The sequence below is a fragment of the Balaenoptera borealis genome (assembly GCF_965194805.1).
Source record: "Balaenoptera borealis genome assembly, chromosome: 11".
Lineage (NCBI taxonomy): Eukaryota > Metazoa > Chordata > Mammalia > Artiodactyla > Balaenopteridae > Balaenoptera > Balaenoptera borealis.
In genome coordinates, this window is record NC_138868.1 from 50,507,409 (window position 1) to 50,521,416 (window position 14,008).

General features: G+C 37.4%; 1 protein-coding gene across 6 annotated transcripts in view; it reads right to left on the reverse strand.

The window, feature by feature from the left end:
* Positions 1-2: 2 nt before the first annotated feature.
* Positions 3-14,008, reverse strand: part of RRM1 (ribonucleotide reductase catalytic subunit M1) — a 42,185-nt gene continuing 28,179 nt past the window's right edge. For all 6 annotated transcript variants that reach the window (XM_082340323.1, XM_082340321.1, XM_082340325.1 and 3 more), the window contains 10 exons: positions 12,581-12,742; positions 12,124-12,203; positions 11,244-11,445; positions 8,635-8,784; positions 8,207-8,428; positions 6,391-6,467; positions 3,893-4,028; positions 2,964-3,059; positions 1,657-1,845; positions 3-617 (listed from right to left, as the gene is read on the reverse strand). In XM_082340323.1, coding sequence (XP_082196449.1) covers positions 432-617; positions 1,657-1,845; positions 2,964-3,059; positions 3,893-4,028; positions 6,391-6,467; positions 8,207-8,428; positions 8,635-8,784; positions 11,244-11,445; positions 12,124-12,203; positions 12,581-12,742 — 1,500 coding nt within the window. In that variant the 3' untranslated portion in view covers positions 3-431. The remainder of the gene's footprint in view (positions 618-1,656; positions 1,846-2,963; positions 3,060-3,892; positions 4,029-6,390; positions 6,468-8,206; positions 8,429-8,634; positions 8,785-11,243; positions 11,446-12,123; positions 12,204-12,580; positions 12,743-14,008) is intronic.

A 14,008-nucleotide genomic window follows, 5' to 3' on the forward strand; every position in this document is an offset into this window, starting at 1 on the left:
CATTTAGAAATGTTTATCTTTATTTCAGAATGACCTATTAGGACCTTATCCAGATAAAGGTCCTGTCAGCACTTCTCACGTGTTATGAGTCAGTTTTGCTTCTATGGACACACCAGTCAAAGTCTCCTTACCAAAACTGAAGTCACCAGAAAAGGGGTGCCAGATGGGTGATGAAACCCTACTTAATCACTCCCTATTTACAAGATGACTTCTTTTGCATTCCTAAAACATCTACTTTGATTCCCAATATATCAATTTTAAAAAATCATTACTTTCACACTTATATAGAAACAGTACTTTAAATCAATTGATCCTTTTGCTGCAATAAGGTCCAGCAAAGCCTTATCACTTCAAACAAACCTACTACACCTATCTATGCTCAAGAAGTAGTTTCCCTAATAAAGAATGGCTGGCCTCTTCTAAGCCTTTCCTCAGGATCCACACATCAGACATTCATCTCTATTTTCCAAAGAGCACACCATGGCTGCTGTGTTCCTCTCCTTCTCTTCTTCTTTTGATACCTTTTCCTTATCTTTCAGCTTTTCTTTATTTAGAGTGAACTGGATCGGATTAGCTGCTGGTCTTGTCCTTAAATAATACATCCCCGTCTTCAAACCCTAAAAGGGAAGTAAATACAACAAATTAGGAGAAGCTGTGAGAACACTAGACATTCAAGACCAATGTTTAAAATACATTTCCATAAACCAGGTCAAATTGCTTTCTAAACTTAGAATTATATCTCCTCTAGGAAGCCCTCTCAAAAATGCTTAAAGAGAGAAAGAGATGGTCAGACAGTATACTCTGTCCTTTTCACCCCTAAAACAAGCTTATCTCTTTGAAAATGTCAAATATTTTTGTTCTCTAGTCTTTTTGTTTGTTTGTTTTTATGTGTATGACTTCCAAGTGTGCCTAAGAAAACATGTCTGCCTTAGATTATAACTATTTAGAGGTCTAGACTGTATCTCTGTATAAGAACAGATTATGACTACTTCAAGGATAAGAATCACCATCCTCTATTCAGTATCCCCAGTCCTGGAACATAGTATAAGTTCAATAAAAGTTTGTTAAATAAAAAAATAAATTCATAATTCTACATAAACACCTAGAATATTGCTAGGGAATAAGAATACATTATAGACTCACAGGCGTTTACAGTTGGCAATGACTAGCTAAGTGATTGGCTTTTATCCTGTAGATAGATAAAGTGGGGAAACAATGGATATTTTTGAAAAGTGGGTTGACATGTGTAAAGTTTTATTTTAGGAATGGTAGCAGTACACAAGATGGCCTGGAGTAGAGATACCAGAAGAAAAGAGATCAGTTAAGAAGTTAAGAATAATAGCAGTGGAATAGAAAGTAAGACATTCAAGAAATAGTACAAAGGAACAACTGACACCACATGGTGAATGAGTGCATGGAGAGTAAAGGAAGGATCATAGGTATCTCCAAGGTTTCAAGCTTAGAATAAAATAATACTAAAAGAAATAAGAAAATCCAAAGTGAGAGCTTAATCTGGTATAAAACCCATCAGTTGTTTCTAACATACTGGACTTAAAGTGAAAGAACTTCCAGGTGGCATTACTTAATACGTAGCTAGAATATAAAACTCGGTTCCAATTCTAAAATATCCCAAGTTGGTTGACTTCCTCCACTAACCTGTTTCCAGCCGTAGAAGTGCATACTAGTGAGTTTGCCATAGTTAGGCTCAGCAATATGTATGTTCAAAGACTGGCTTTGATCAATGAAAGCTCCTCTCTCGGCTGCCATCTTGAGTATGGTTTTCTGAGAGATTTCCCACACAGTCTTATAAAGTTGCTTCAGGTCATCAGGAATCTCTGGTATGCTCTGAAGAAGGGAAATCAAATGTTTATGGCACTCTGGTTGAAGAAAGCAGTATGATTAACAGAATGGTGACCCCCAGGGTCTGGCCTTGGTTCTACTTCCAGCCAGATCTGACCCTACCATTCCATTTAATACAGTATGATCCTTATTAAGTTTCCTAAGACTACTCACTTCTGGTTTATGAAGTCAAACAAGACCCCATCTAAACAACAAAATATCAATCTGGTGATAGTTATTTAAGATTCATCTTTAATTGGTTAATGGCCAAAACATTCACTGAAAAGTCAGAGCTAAGCAACAATAAATGACCCTTGAGTTTTGCAGAAAATACAAAAACTCAGGGCTGTAACTCACAGGGACATGACCCAAGGAAGCAATGAGGCAAAACCCTTTAAATAAGCTAGGACTCCACAAACTCCATTTGGAGTCAACAGAAATAAGGCTTTCCTATTTCTTAGGTCTAGGGTTAGCTTGCATCAAAACACAGACTGGCTAATGCTACAGTTTCCATCAGCAAATATAGAAATGTTACAAGAATCTTTATCTGTGTTGCCAAGCAGACAAATAGTTAGCCAGAGGCCTCTATCTACAAATAAATAAATGCTTCTTGATTCTCAGTTGCAAATATTTCACTGTTAAACACTATTTCTGGCTCTGTCTTTTGGACTATCAGTCTTCAATTCTCCATCATACTTTTTAATTAAGTTTGACTCTAATTTCAGGCTTTATATCACTGGTCCCCAAACTCTGACTCACTTGGCAATTATCTAGGGAGTCTTTAAAAAATACTGATGCCTGGCTCTCACTCCCAGACATTTAATTGGTATGGGGTACAACCTAAGCTTCAGGATTTTAAAAGCTCTTCAATGTATTCTAATGTGCAGAGAAGTTGGGAACCACTACTTTATATTGCTGCACAAACAACAGGGTAAGGCCTAGCTATGTGGAGATGTATTTAATCCTAGCACAGCAATGCAGAGTTGAACAGAGCTACAAAAGCCTATATGACCACAGTGAATAGCCATTCTTTCTCTACATTGCCTGGGATAAGTGAGAAGTTACCAGTGTAACTACCAACTTAGCAGCTCCTGAAGAGAACACTTTTTTTTTTCATTCTGTACCTGGATAGAGCCATTGCATGCAATAATCTGATTTTTCATCTCTTCATTCCACAAGCCCCGCTCAGTAAGATCTTTCAGTAAGTGAGGATTTACAATCTGCAACGGAAAGGAGAAAGATGTGAAGGAATAAACAACAATGACAGGGCCTAAACAGGATCACAGACTTGGAGCTTAAAGTAAATAAGATCACTGAAGAACATTAGATTGCTTGGTAAATTCTATTTTTTATAAAACTGAGAGACCTATCCCACCACAAGAAAGCTATATTCCTCTAAAATCTTGATATCTGTTATTCAAAACATAACATATGGTATTTGCAAAAGTGAAAAGAGCTAATGCTGCCTAAGCTGGGTATGTAGAATGATTCTTTTTTCTTTTTAAGTAAGGACACAATAAATACTTAAGAAAATTAGAAACGTACCCACCCCAAACCTTACAGAAATTTATTTCAGAGTATCTGTAAATTCACAAATAAGTATCTTTTAAATTAGTGGTTCTCAACCTGCACATGAGAATTACCTGGGAATCTTAAAGAAAACACTGGTCCTGCCCATCAGAAATTCTAATTTGTAACCAAGGCTGAGAACCACCATCTGAAAGGATACTTCTATACACCTTGAGTATCATCAACTTAAGCATATGAGGTTATAGTATATGTCACGATGATTACAAAATGATTAAACATAATGTGAACTCTAATATCAAGTTGCTTTCATACTCAACCCTCAATCCTTCATTCTTTTGACAGATATTTATTAAATGTCTATTATATGCTGAAATAACATAAACAATATTAGAGATGATAACTCACTTTATCAAAACTTTGCACCGACACTAAAATAAAGGGGCATACTAAATATGAGTAGCATTTACTCCCAATATCAGGCTTTTAAAAGATTTTCCTGTAAGTCTGGCTGTGATCTTCTCACCTGAAATTCTCCTGACAAGACTCTGCGAGTGTAGATGTTACTGGTATAAGGTTCAATTGACTCATTATTTCCCAATATCTGAGCAGTTGAAGCAGTAGGCATCGGGGCAATGAGTAAACTGTTTCTTATACCATACCTAAAGAAAAGGAGATTATTAGGTGCTGGTCCTGAAGCTACAATCTGTCAGGAAGACAGCTACTTTAAGTCATTGTAGTAAATGCAGTTGCTGCGAGTAATACCAAACATCCATTAGACTCACATGTTGACTTCTGCATTTAACCCCTACAGGGATGCAACTCCACAGTATGGGTGGTATAACTTGGCCCTCTCCTAAAAGCCTGATTCCTAAACAGAATTAGCACCATTTTTACTGCTGGTAATCCTTATCATGCCATGACTTATGCCAGTTAGGAATCACAGCACTTGATACGCTATCTTGCCCAAGGAAACACTCACATGGTTATTAGGGAGTCCCCACCTGTATCAGGGTACACTCATTCAACCCTTACTCTTTTCTAAGTGCCTAGGTGATCACTGTGCTAGGCCCTTTAGGGAAACATAATGATGTGAAAGTGGTCAGAACCAGACCTCTATCACCACAATGCTCCATTATCCCGAATAGGATAATGAATAGAGAAAATTATGCTCCAAGTATATTCCTGACTTCCTCTATCACCTCTTTAATTAAATTTCCTAGAAGAATGCTAACATCTTTTGACTCTATTCAGTGCCAAAGAGAGTGCTTAAAAATATAGTATCTGAACTCTGAGAAATCTTCAAACTGTCCTAAGCACATCCTTCAAAGCTCAACCTAAGAGATACCTACTCTAGAACATCTTTCCTGACCAGGCAGACAACACTGTCAAATACAAATATTTGCATTGCAAATATTTTCTGTGACCTGTACCTTTACGTATATTTTATTTGTATTACATGTCTTACCTTACTTAGTTTTAAGTTTCTCAAGCACAAAGAGTTCATCTTTCCTACTTTCCATACCTCTGGATTCATACAGCACTTAGCATAGAGCCTCACATCCTAATGGAGTCTGTACAACTGGACTTTCAACCTCTCTATGTCACTTTCTAGTTGTGAGGCATCAAGCAAATCACCAACTATCTCCATGTCTTTACTCCCTCAGTAGAGTGGACAGTGGTTTCCTGTCCAGAGACAGGAAAATGCTTTGAGAAGTCATATATATATGATATCCAAGCTATGGAATTGTCTGTAATCACTAAAAACATTAGGTAAATCTGCATGTACTAAAAGAGAAACATCTCCAAAATAAATCACTAAATAAAAAGTCTCAGAACATGTCAAGTTTGATCTCATTTATATAATAAAACTGTGTGTGCGTATCTGCAAATGTACTGCAAAAGGTCTAGAAAAATATACACCATTCACAATGGTTATCTCTGAGAAAAGGAGTAAGTTGGTTTTTTTGTTTGTTTTGTGGGACAAAATGGTTGGCAGAAGAGGTATAAAGAAGGGCTTTTACTTTCTATTTTATTTCCATATTTGAACTTTATTAACAATGAATGTGTATTCATGTATTAATTTTGAAATTTAAAAAAGTTATACATAAAAAAAATTTAAACTACATTATTTTGAGAAAAAACAAAATAATAAATAGAGTACAGGTCCATTTTTGTAAAAATTGAATTTGCATGTAAATATACACATATACACACATTCAGAAGAAAGTCTGAGGATGACAGACAAAAAGATACAAACAGGTTTTTTTGGGGGGTGATGGTATTGGGATAATTTTCATTTTATTCCCTTTCCACATGTATGTTTTCTAAATTATCTAACATGTATTATTTGAGTAACAAAACAATTTTAAGGTAAATAGATATTTTAAAGAGCATTTTAAAGCTACTGCTTCCTTCTGCAAACATTAAACACTTTGTATATGCATTAACCTAGACATGACAAACATTCAGCAAAACATTCTGCCTGCACTCAAATCTCTTATGTTTATTAGTTGGAAAGGTCTACATTTTTCAATTTTTACATTTTTCTTTCACACAGTTTAACACATTAAACCCTCCAAAAGCTCTTCCAAAATCCGTAATGAAGTCCTATGACAATCAATTCATTGAAAGTCATTTATGTGCCCAATGTGGTTAAGCAATAAATAAAAGTGAAAAACATTTAAAAAGCAAACACACTTAGAAATATGAAGGTTTAAGGGAAAAAGAATTACCTAATCTTGGTAGTTAAGCCCCTAAAACAAGATCAACTAATAATAATAATACCTACCAGGTATTAAAATGCTTTCATTGTGCCAAGCAATTTGCAGGTTACTATACATATAAAATATATTGTCCTAGGAAGCATTTTTTAAAAAATAGTTCTATGGATAGGTCATTTTAGTCCCATTTAAAAGAGAAAAAATGAATTTCAGAAGCTAAAATAACATACCTAAGTTCGAAAGAGCCAGGCTGAAAACCCGAACCTTCCTCACTTCAAAGCCACTTTACATCTCTACTTACTTTGCAATCTTCTCCTTGAGAAGTTTCCAGTCCCACAGGTTTGTAGGAGTAACATTCCACATATCATACTGAAGAATCTAAGGAATAAACAACCCAAATTTATGATAAATCATTATATAACAATTTAAAACTATGACAAAAACCAAACAAATAACTAACTGCCATGCCCCTACATCCCAACAAATGCTGTCTTTTGGTAAAGCTGTGTAAGAAATACAAGGACCAGAGACTTTCCTGGACAAATTTCTATGTAGTCATATTGATTAGAAGCGGGCTAAGAAAACTGATTAAGGCTTACCTCTTCCCCATGTCCCTGCTGAGTCCTCTCAGAGGACCCCTATCATATCTACAAACCAGGAAATTCTAACATTTATGAAAGCATGTTGTTTTTGTACAGTAAAAGAATTACTCTAGCCTCATCTTTTTTAACTGCCTTGATCTACCTCTCAATCTATCTATTTAGCTAATAAACTTATTTTCAAACAATACAGAGTTCCTAAATATCAGCAGGAACTGTGAGAACTAAAAATAACATCTTAATTTACAGGGAGGAGAATCATACTACCCATGATGAAGGCAGTGTGGATGGCGGAATTCTAGGACAGCTCCCAGATTCCCACCCCCTCTAGGGTATAGGCCATTATATTCTCCTCCCCTTCAGTGTATACAGGACCTGGAAATATGATGGATGCCACTCACATAACTATGACAAATGTGAAGGGTTTCTGCAGGTGCAATTAAGGGTGAAAATCAGTTAATTTTTTAGTTAAAAGTGAGATTATCCTGGGTGGCCCTGACCTAACAAATGAAAACCCTCAAAAGGGCGACTGGACTGGGCTCTTCTTGAAATGAGGGACTCTCCCTCTTACTGGCTTTGAAGAAGCAAGATGCCAAGAGTTCTACAGTTACAAGGAAATGAACAACCAGGTGAGCTTGGAGGAGGACCCTGAGCCTCAGATGAGACCACAGCCTCTACCAACATCCTGACTGTAGCTTTGAGAGATCCAGAGATTAAGACTCAGCTAACCCAAGTCTGCACTCATGACCCATGGAAACTGATACTGAATGTATGTTGTTTTAATCCACTAAGTTTAGTAACAGAAAACTAATACTTGGGAGTTCCCTGGTAGTCTAGTGGTTAGGATTCAGCGCTTTCACTGCTGTGGGCCCTGGTTCGAACCCTGGTCGGAGAACTAAGATCCTGCAAGCTGCGCATGGCGCGGCCAAAAAAGAAAAAAAAAACTAATACAGTTATTAGCATTCTACTTACGTCATTTTAGCAATGATTAGTTTTAAATAGAGTATCCTTTTTACTCCAGAGGACAAAAGGACCATATGAGTTTACTCTGTCTGGTGTAACAAATTACCACAAATTTAGTGGCTTAAAATAACAAAAATTTATTCTCTCATAGTTCTAGAGGCCAGAAGCCTGAACTCAATACGTTGGGAAGGCCTCACTCCCTCCACAGGCTGGAGGAGATTCTGTTCTTTGCCTCTCCAGCTTCCAGTGGCTCTCAGTAGTCCTGGGTTGCGGCTGCATCACTCCGATCTCTGCCTCCATGGTTGTGTTGCCTCCTCTTCTTCTCTGTGTCTCTTGTAAGGACAACTGTCACTGGATTTAGGGCCCACCTGGATAATCCAGGACAATCTCCTCATCTCAAAATCCTTAACTACATCTGCAAAGACCCTTTTTAAACCAAATAAGGTAACAGTCATAGGTTCCAGGCATTAGGATGTGAACGTATCTTTTTGAAGGCTACCATTCAGCCTACCATAGGAACTCACAGGCAAAAAGAAACTTCATCCATATACTTACTCCTTTGCTGACTGGAGAGCCCTCATAGGTTTCATATGGGCCATACTCCTTGGCCAGTTCACAGCTGGCTTCCAAGGCTCCATAATAAATGGTTTCAAAGATCTGCTTATTCAATAACTGGGCCTCCGGACTCTCAAAAGGGTACCTCATCAGAATAAAAGCATCTGCCAGACCTTGTACCCCAATTCCAATGGGGCGATGGCATCTATTTGATACGCTTGCCTTCGTGCCAACAGATTTAGAGAAGAGATAACATTAATGAACAGTAAAAGCAACATTCTGTAACAAGTGACACACTCTCTCTCTTTATCTCAGTTTTCTCACACCATTCCAATGATAACCATTTAGATGATGACTAGAAGACTGTGATAAACTCCTTCCACCTCGGATTTCAATAATTACCAATAAGCAGAGAAATCTATTCATACCTCTGGGACAGGGTAGTAGTTAATATCAATAATTTTATTCAGATTTCGGACAATGACTTTAGTGACTTCAGCCAACTTCATAAAGTCATATGTGTGTTCCGATGTGACATACATATTCAGGGCCAGGGAAGCCAAGTTACAAACTGCAACCTGGAATTCGAAGAAAAAGGGTCAAGAGTCACACGATTTTTATTTCTTCCACTGTGTCAATGACACTACTCTGTAAGCCTCTAACACTTGCTGACATTAAAATTTTAAATTTCTATCTTGACTCCTCTCTCTTCATCATTCACCAGTTCATTTCTAAATCCCAAAACCTATTCATATATGTGAACTGTAACATGCACCAGTGAAATAGGTAAGATGGGGAAAGAACCATATGCTTCATAGTACATGGCTCTACTATCAGATGTATGCCACATTGTGCTATAATTTTTTATATATATCTGTCAGTAGATGTGCACTGTCCAATACAGCAGCCACTAGATTAAAACTAAATGAAATTTAAAATTCAGTCTCTCAATTGCACTAGTCACATTTCATGTGCTCAGTAGCCACCCAACACAGAACATTTCTATCACTGCATAAAGTTCTTCCAAACTGCACATCTACTTCACCCTCATTGAGACTCTGACAGCCCTTAACTCCTCTCACCTAGACTCCCTCATGCCCTTCATACCTACTCAATTCTACACATGTTGCCAAAGTACCCATTTTTAAAACATAGCTTGAATCACATAAGCCTGATAAATGCTAGGGAGAAAAATAAGGCAGGAAAAGAAAACAGAGTCTTGGGGCTAAGGATGGAAGGAGTGCCATTTTTAAACAGAGTTGTCAAGGAAGACCTCACTGAGAATGGGATATATGAAGAAAGAACTGAAGAAGTTAGAAAGCAAGCCACGTGGCTACCTGGGGAGAAGAGCATTTTAACAGTCAAAAATCCTGAGACAGGAGTATGCTTGATATGTTTGAGAAATAGCAATAAAATTAGTAGAGCTGGAGCACAGTGAGGAAGGGGGAAAGTAAGAGCAGATGAGGTGGGATACTCAGTTGTGTAGGATCTCACAGGGCATTATAAGGACAGAAACGAGGTACTGATACATGCTACAGCATGGACAACTGACACAAAAGACCAAATATCATAGGATTCCATTTATATGGAATACCTACAATAGACAAATCCAGAGACAGAAAATAGGTTAGCGGTGCCAGGGCCTGGGTGAAGAGGGGAACAGGGAGTGACTGCTAAAGGGTACGAGGTTTCTTTCTGGGGTGATGAAAATGTTCTGGAATTAGTTATCAGTGATGGTTGCACAACCTTGTGAATGTACTAAAAAAACACTGAATTGTATACTTTAGAAGGGTGAAATTTATGGTATGTGAATTATATCTCAATTTTAAAAAAAAGGATGAACGAACTCTAGATGGGTTGGAAAATCAAAGATGAGTATTGTGCAGAGGAATGATATGATCTGATTTTTGTTTTAAAAAGGGTCATTTTATTCTTTATAATATAATCTATCTTGTATAAGTCATGAGTATATGTCAATTTCCTCCAACTAAATTGTAAGTTTCCAGAGGGCAGGGGCTGAGCCACATTCATTTATATCAGAGAGCACTTAGTATAGTGTCTTACACATGGCTGGTGCTCAGTAAACTTTGTTAAATTAAACTGCAACCTTAGCAGTATGTTCAACTCACTCACCATTTTCTTTCTGACTTTTCATTTGTCATGTTTTTTTTAGGTCCTAGAATTTGGGATCTGCTCCTTCTTCCTCATTTTCATAGTTTACATCCAATATCCAAGCTGCCTGTCATCTGACTAACGCAACAATCTCCTTAAACTAACCTCCAGCCTCTTCTCACACTAAGCCATTCTATAACCAGAAGCAAGAGCCATCCTTCCCATCCTAGGGATGCTATTTTCCTTTCAGAAATCTACAAGGGCTTTCCTGCGTCTGAGACATGCCATCTTTCACGTACTATCTCCCTTCCCCCAGTTGCAGCCATCTCTCCATACACCAAACCTTAATGTATTTGCTCCATCAAAACAAACTTACTTTTACACTCACTGCACAAAACCTATCCCTGTCTCTGATCTGTCATACAGGCAGTTCTTCCCAAATGGAAAGCTTTTCCATAAATTTCTTTTTAAAATATCCAAATCTATGTCTCATTTCTAGCCTTGCCTCTTCTGTGAATCACCTTAAAGATCTGAGATGAGAACTCCGTCTCACCATTCACTGAAAGGACTCTCTCATGCTTACATACTTTAAACTGAATGAGCACCCTAACACGTTACTGTGTTTGTCCTAACCCTAACCTAAATAACTATATATTGCCATTTTTCTCAAGTAAAGGTTATTACAACAATGTGTGTGAAATAAAAAATTGACAGTCTTTTCCACATGGCTCAGACTAAAAGATATTTAAGAGCACACATCACACCTCTTCCTTTATAATCTCTATTTTAGTGCCCTTCTGCTTACAGCAAGCTACAAAAACTCCCTTCACCCAACTCAAGGGAAAACATGTGAGGGATTCACAAATAATTCACAAACTCCTAAGATTCTTCTCTCAGTACCTGAGGCAGAAGTTTTTCTACCTACCTCATCTTTGCTGGTATACTCTACTATTTCTGTGCACAGGTTGCTGCATTTGATCGTTCCTAGGTTCTGCTGGTTGCTCTTCCGATTACAGGAATCTTTGTAGAGCATGTACGGGGTACCTGTCTCTGTCTGAGACTCAATGATGGCATACCAAAGCTGCTGAGCTTTTACAACTTTGCGGACACGACCCTCTTTCTCATAACTGAAAGGCAAAGCTAGTATTATTTTAATATTCCCTAAGGAAAATCTTTATTGCAGATAACATGAAGAGAAACACCAAAATATAAAATATTGAAAACTCTTAAATTTCTTACTAAGTTTTGCTGAGAGAAAGAAATTAGGAATATGATATTTATTTTACTATGGCTCAAGCCAATCCCACTGAATCAACAAAACCTTCCATAATAAAAAGGAACAAAACCTGAAGTACTCAAATCGTGCTATTGTGCTAAAGCAGTACTGTTGTGTTATAATTTAATGAACTATTGACATGTGTGTCCCAGTTGCCCTTGATTCCTGTGTACTATACAAAGCATAACTTGTTCTGTCAAATGTACTTTATGACAAAGCAAACTAATAACCCTGCTAAATAACTCTTTGCATTAATTTCTCTTTGCATTAATTTTTTAAAGGATCAATTAAAAAAACCTGAACACCTATTTACATGTCCCAAAGTTTTAAGAAAGAAGACAAACCAAAATTTTGGTGAAGATTCAGGAAGAAAACATGACCAAAATAAAATTATTAGTCACATTCTCTTCCAGATACTTCTCAAGATTCCTAGAAACTGGCTAATGACTGACGTAGTTTTAAAATTTAGATCCTGTAAATAAAAAAAACACACGGTTAAAACATTATTATTCTCATATTTTTCCCATACCTTTCATATAGCTTCTCAAATTCTTCTCCCCAGACCTCATCCAGACCAGGACACTCATTTGGACACATCAAAGACCAGTCCTACAAAGGGAAGAAGAGTACCAACCATAAGAAACTTCAAATAACCAACCACACGTAGTCCATTAGGAACACTGCAAGGGATATTGTGGCTTCCATAGACTGTCTTAAAAATTTGCTTTAGAAATAATAATTTTAGGCTCAGGCCCAAACATCTAGTTTTGCATGTTTGTTCATGACCCTTCAACCATTTAGGTCAGATAGCATCTACTTTAGAGAATAAAAATCCAAGAAGGCAAGAATGACATCTCTTAACTTGTTCAGCATGCCTTTCCATTGCATAACATATAGGTGGACTCTTCCTAAGCATGATTTAAGATGACTGAGGAGAAAACTTATATGAATCCAGTTGTTATTACTAACAAGTACCTATCTCTCACCTGATTAGTCTCCACTCGTTTCATGAAGAGATCCGGAATCCAAAGGGCAAAGAAAAGGTCCCTGGCACGCTGCTCTTCCTTTCCTGTGTTCTTCTTTAAATCAAGGAACTCAAAGATGTCTAAATGCCAAGGCTCCAGGTAAATAGCAAATGCCCCAGGTCGCTAATGGTAAACAAATGATCATTCTTTTCAGAATCAGAATGAAACAAAGAAACTTCATATTTTCCAAAGCACTTCGATAACATCTCCTTGGATCTTCACTACAATTAATGAATTAAATGAGATAATACAAGTACTATAAAAATATAAAGTAGTAGTAGTTTTCTTACAATTCTAGCAGTAAAAAAGAACATTTAACATAAAGAAAATGTGGAACAAGAAAGACTAAATAGGACTTCCCTGGTGGCGCAGTGGTTGAGAATCCACCTGCCAATGTAGGGGACAAGGGTTCAAGCCCTGGTCCGGGAAGATCCCACATGCCACAGAGCAACTAAGCCCGTGAGCCACAACTACTGAGCCTGCGCTCTAGAGCACGCGAGCCACAACTGCTGAAGCCTGCGTGCCTAGAGCCCATGCTCCGCAACAAGAGAAGCCACCGCCATGAGAAGCCCGCGCACCTCAACAAAGAGTAGCCCCCACTCGCCACAACTAGAGAAAGCCCGCGTGCAGCAACAAAGACCCAACTCAGCCAAAAATAAATAAATAAATTTATTTTAAAAATACAAGAAAAATAAAAGAAAGACTAAATAATTTATCCAAAATGACACAGTGAACTAGGGATGGAGCTTCCACTGCAGCTGTCGTCCAGCTCACTTTACACTATGTGACATGTATGTAAAGCCCAAAGAAAATCACTTTAACTTTGACAATAATGTTGTGCTCAAAAGGTCAAAAAGGTGGTATGTCTTATCAAGGTCCCCATAGATTTTTTTTTAAGTGCATCAGAAGGAAATTCATAAACTAATAGGTGATTACTATGCCTACATATCCATAAGAGACAGGCTAGATAGTTGCAAACTACCCTGCTGATAACATTGGATAAACGATCCAATACTCTGAACTTTACTTTTCCCTCTATAAAATAGACAGAGTTTTGTTTTCTGTTTTTGTTTTCTTTTTTTAAAGAAAAACCTAGAAAACATATTACAACCCTTTTTCAAGGTTAGGTATCAATATGAATCACAACTTTAGAAATTCCTTGCAAATAAACTGTCATGTAAGACAGCTGACTCAATCACTGGCTGCCTGGAGCCAGGGATAAAGTATGTATGGGTGGGAGTGATGGGTGATTAATACAAAGGTGCATGAGGAAACATGTTGGGGTTATGAAAATGTTCTATGTCTTGACTGGTGTGATTACACAAGTATATACATCTGTCAAAATCATCAAAACATATACTTCAAGTGCATACACTTAGAAGTAAAAAT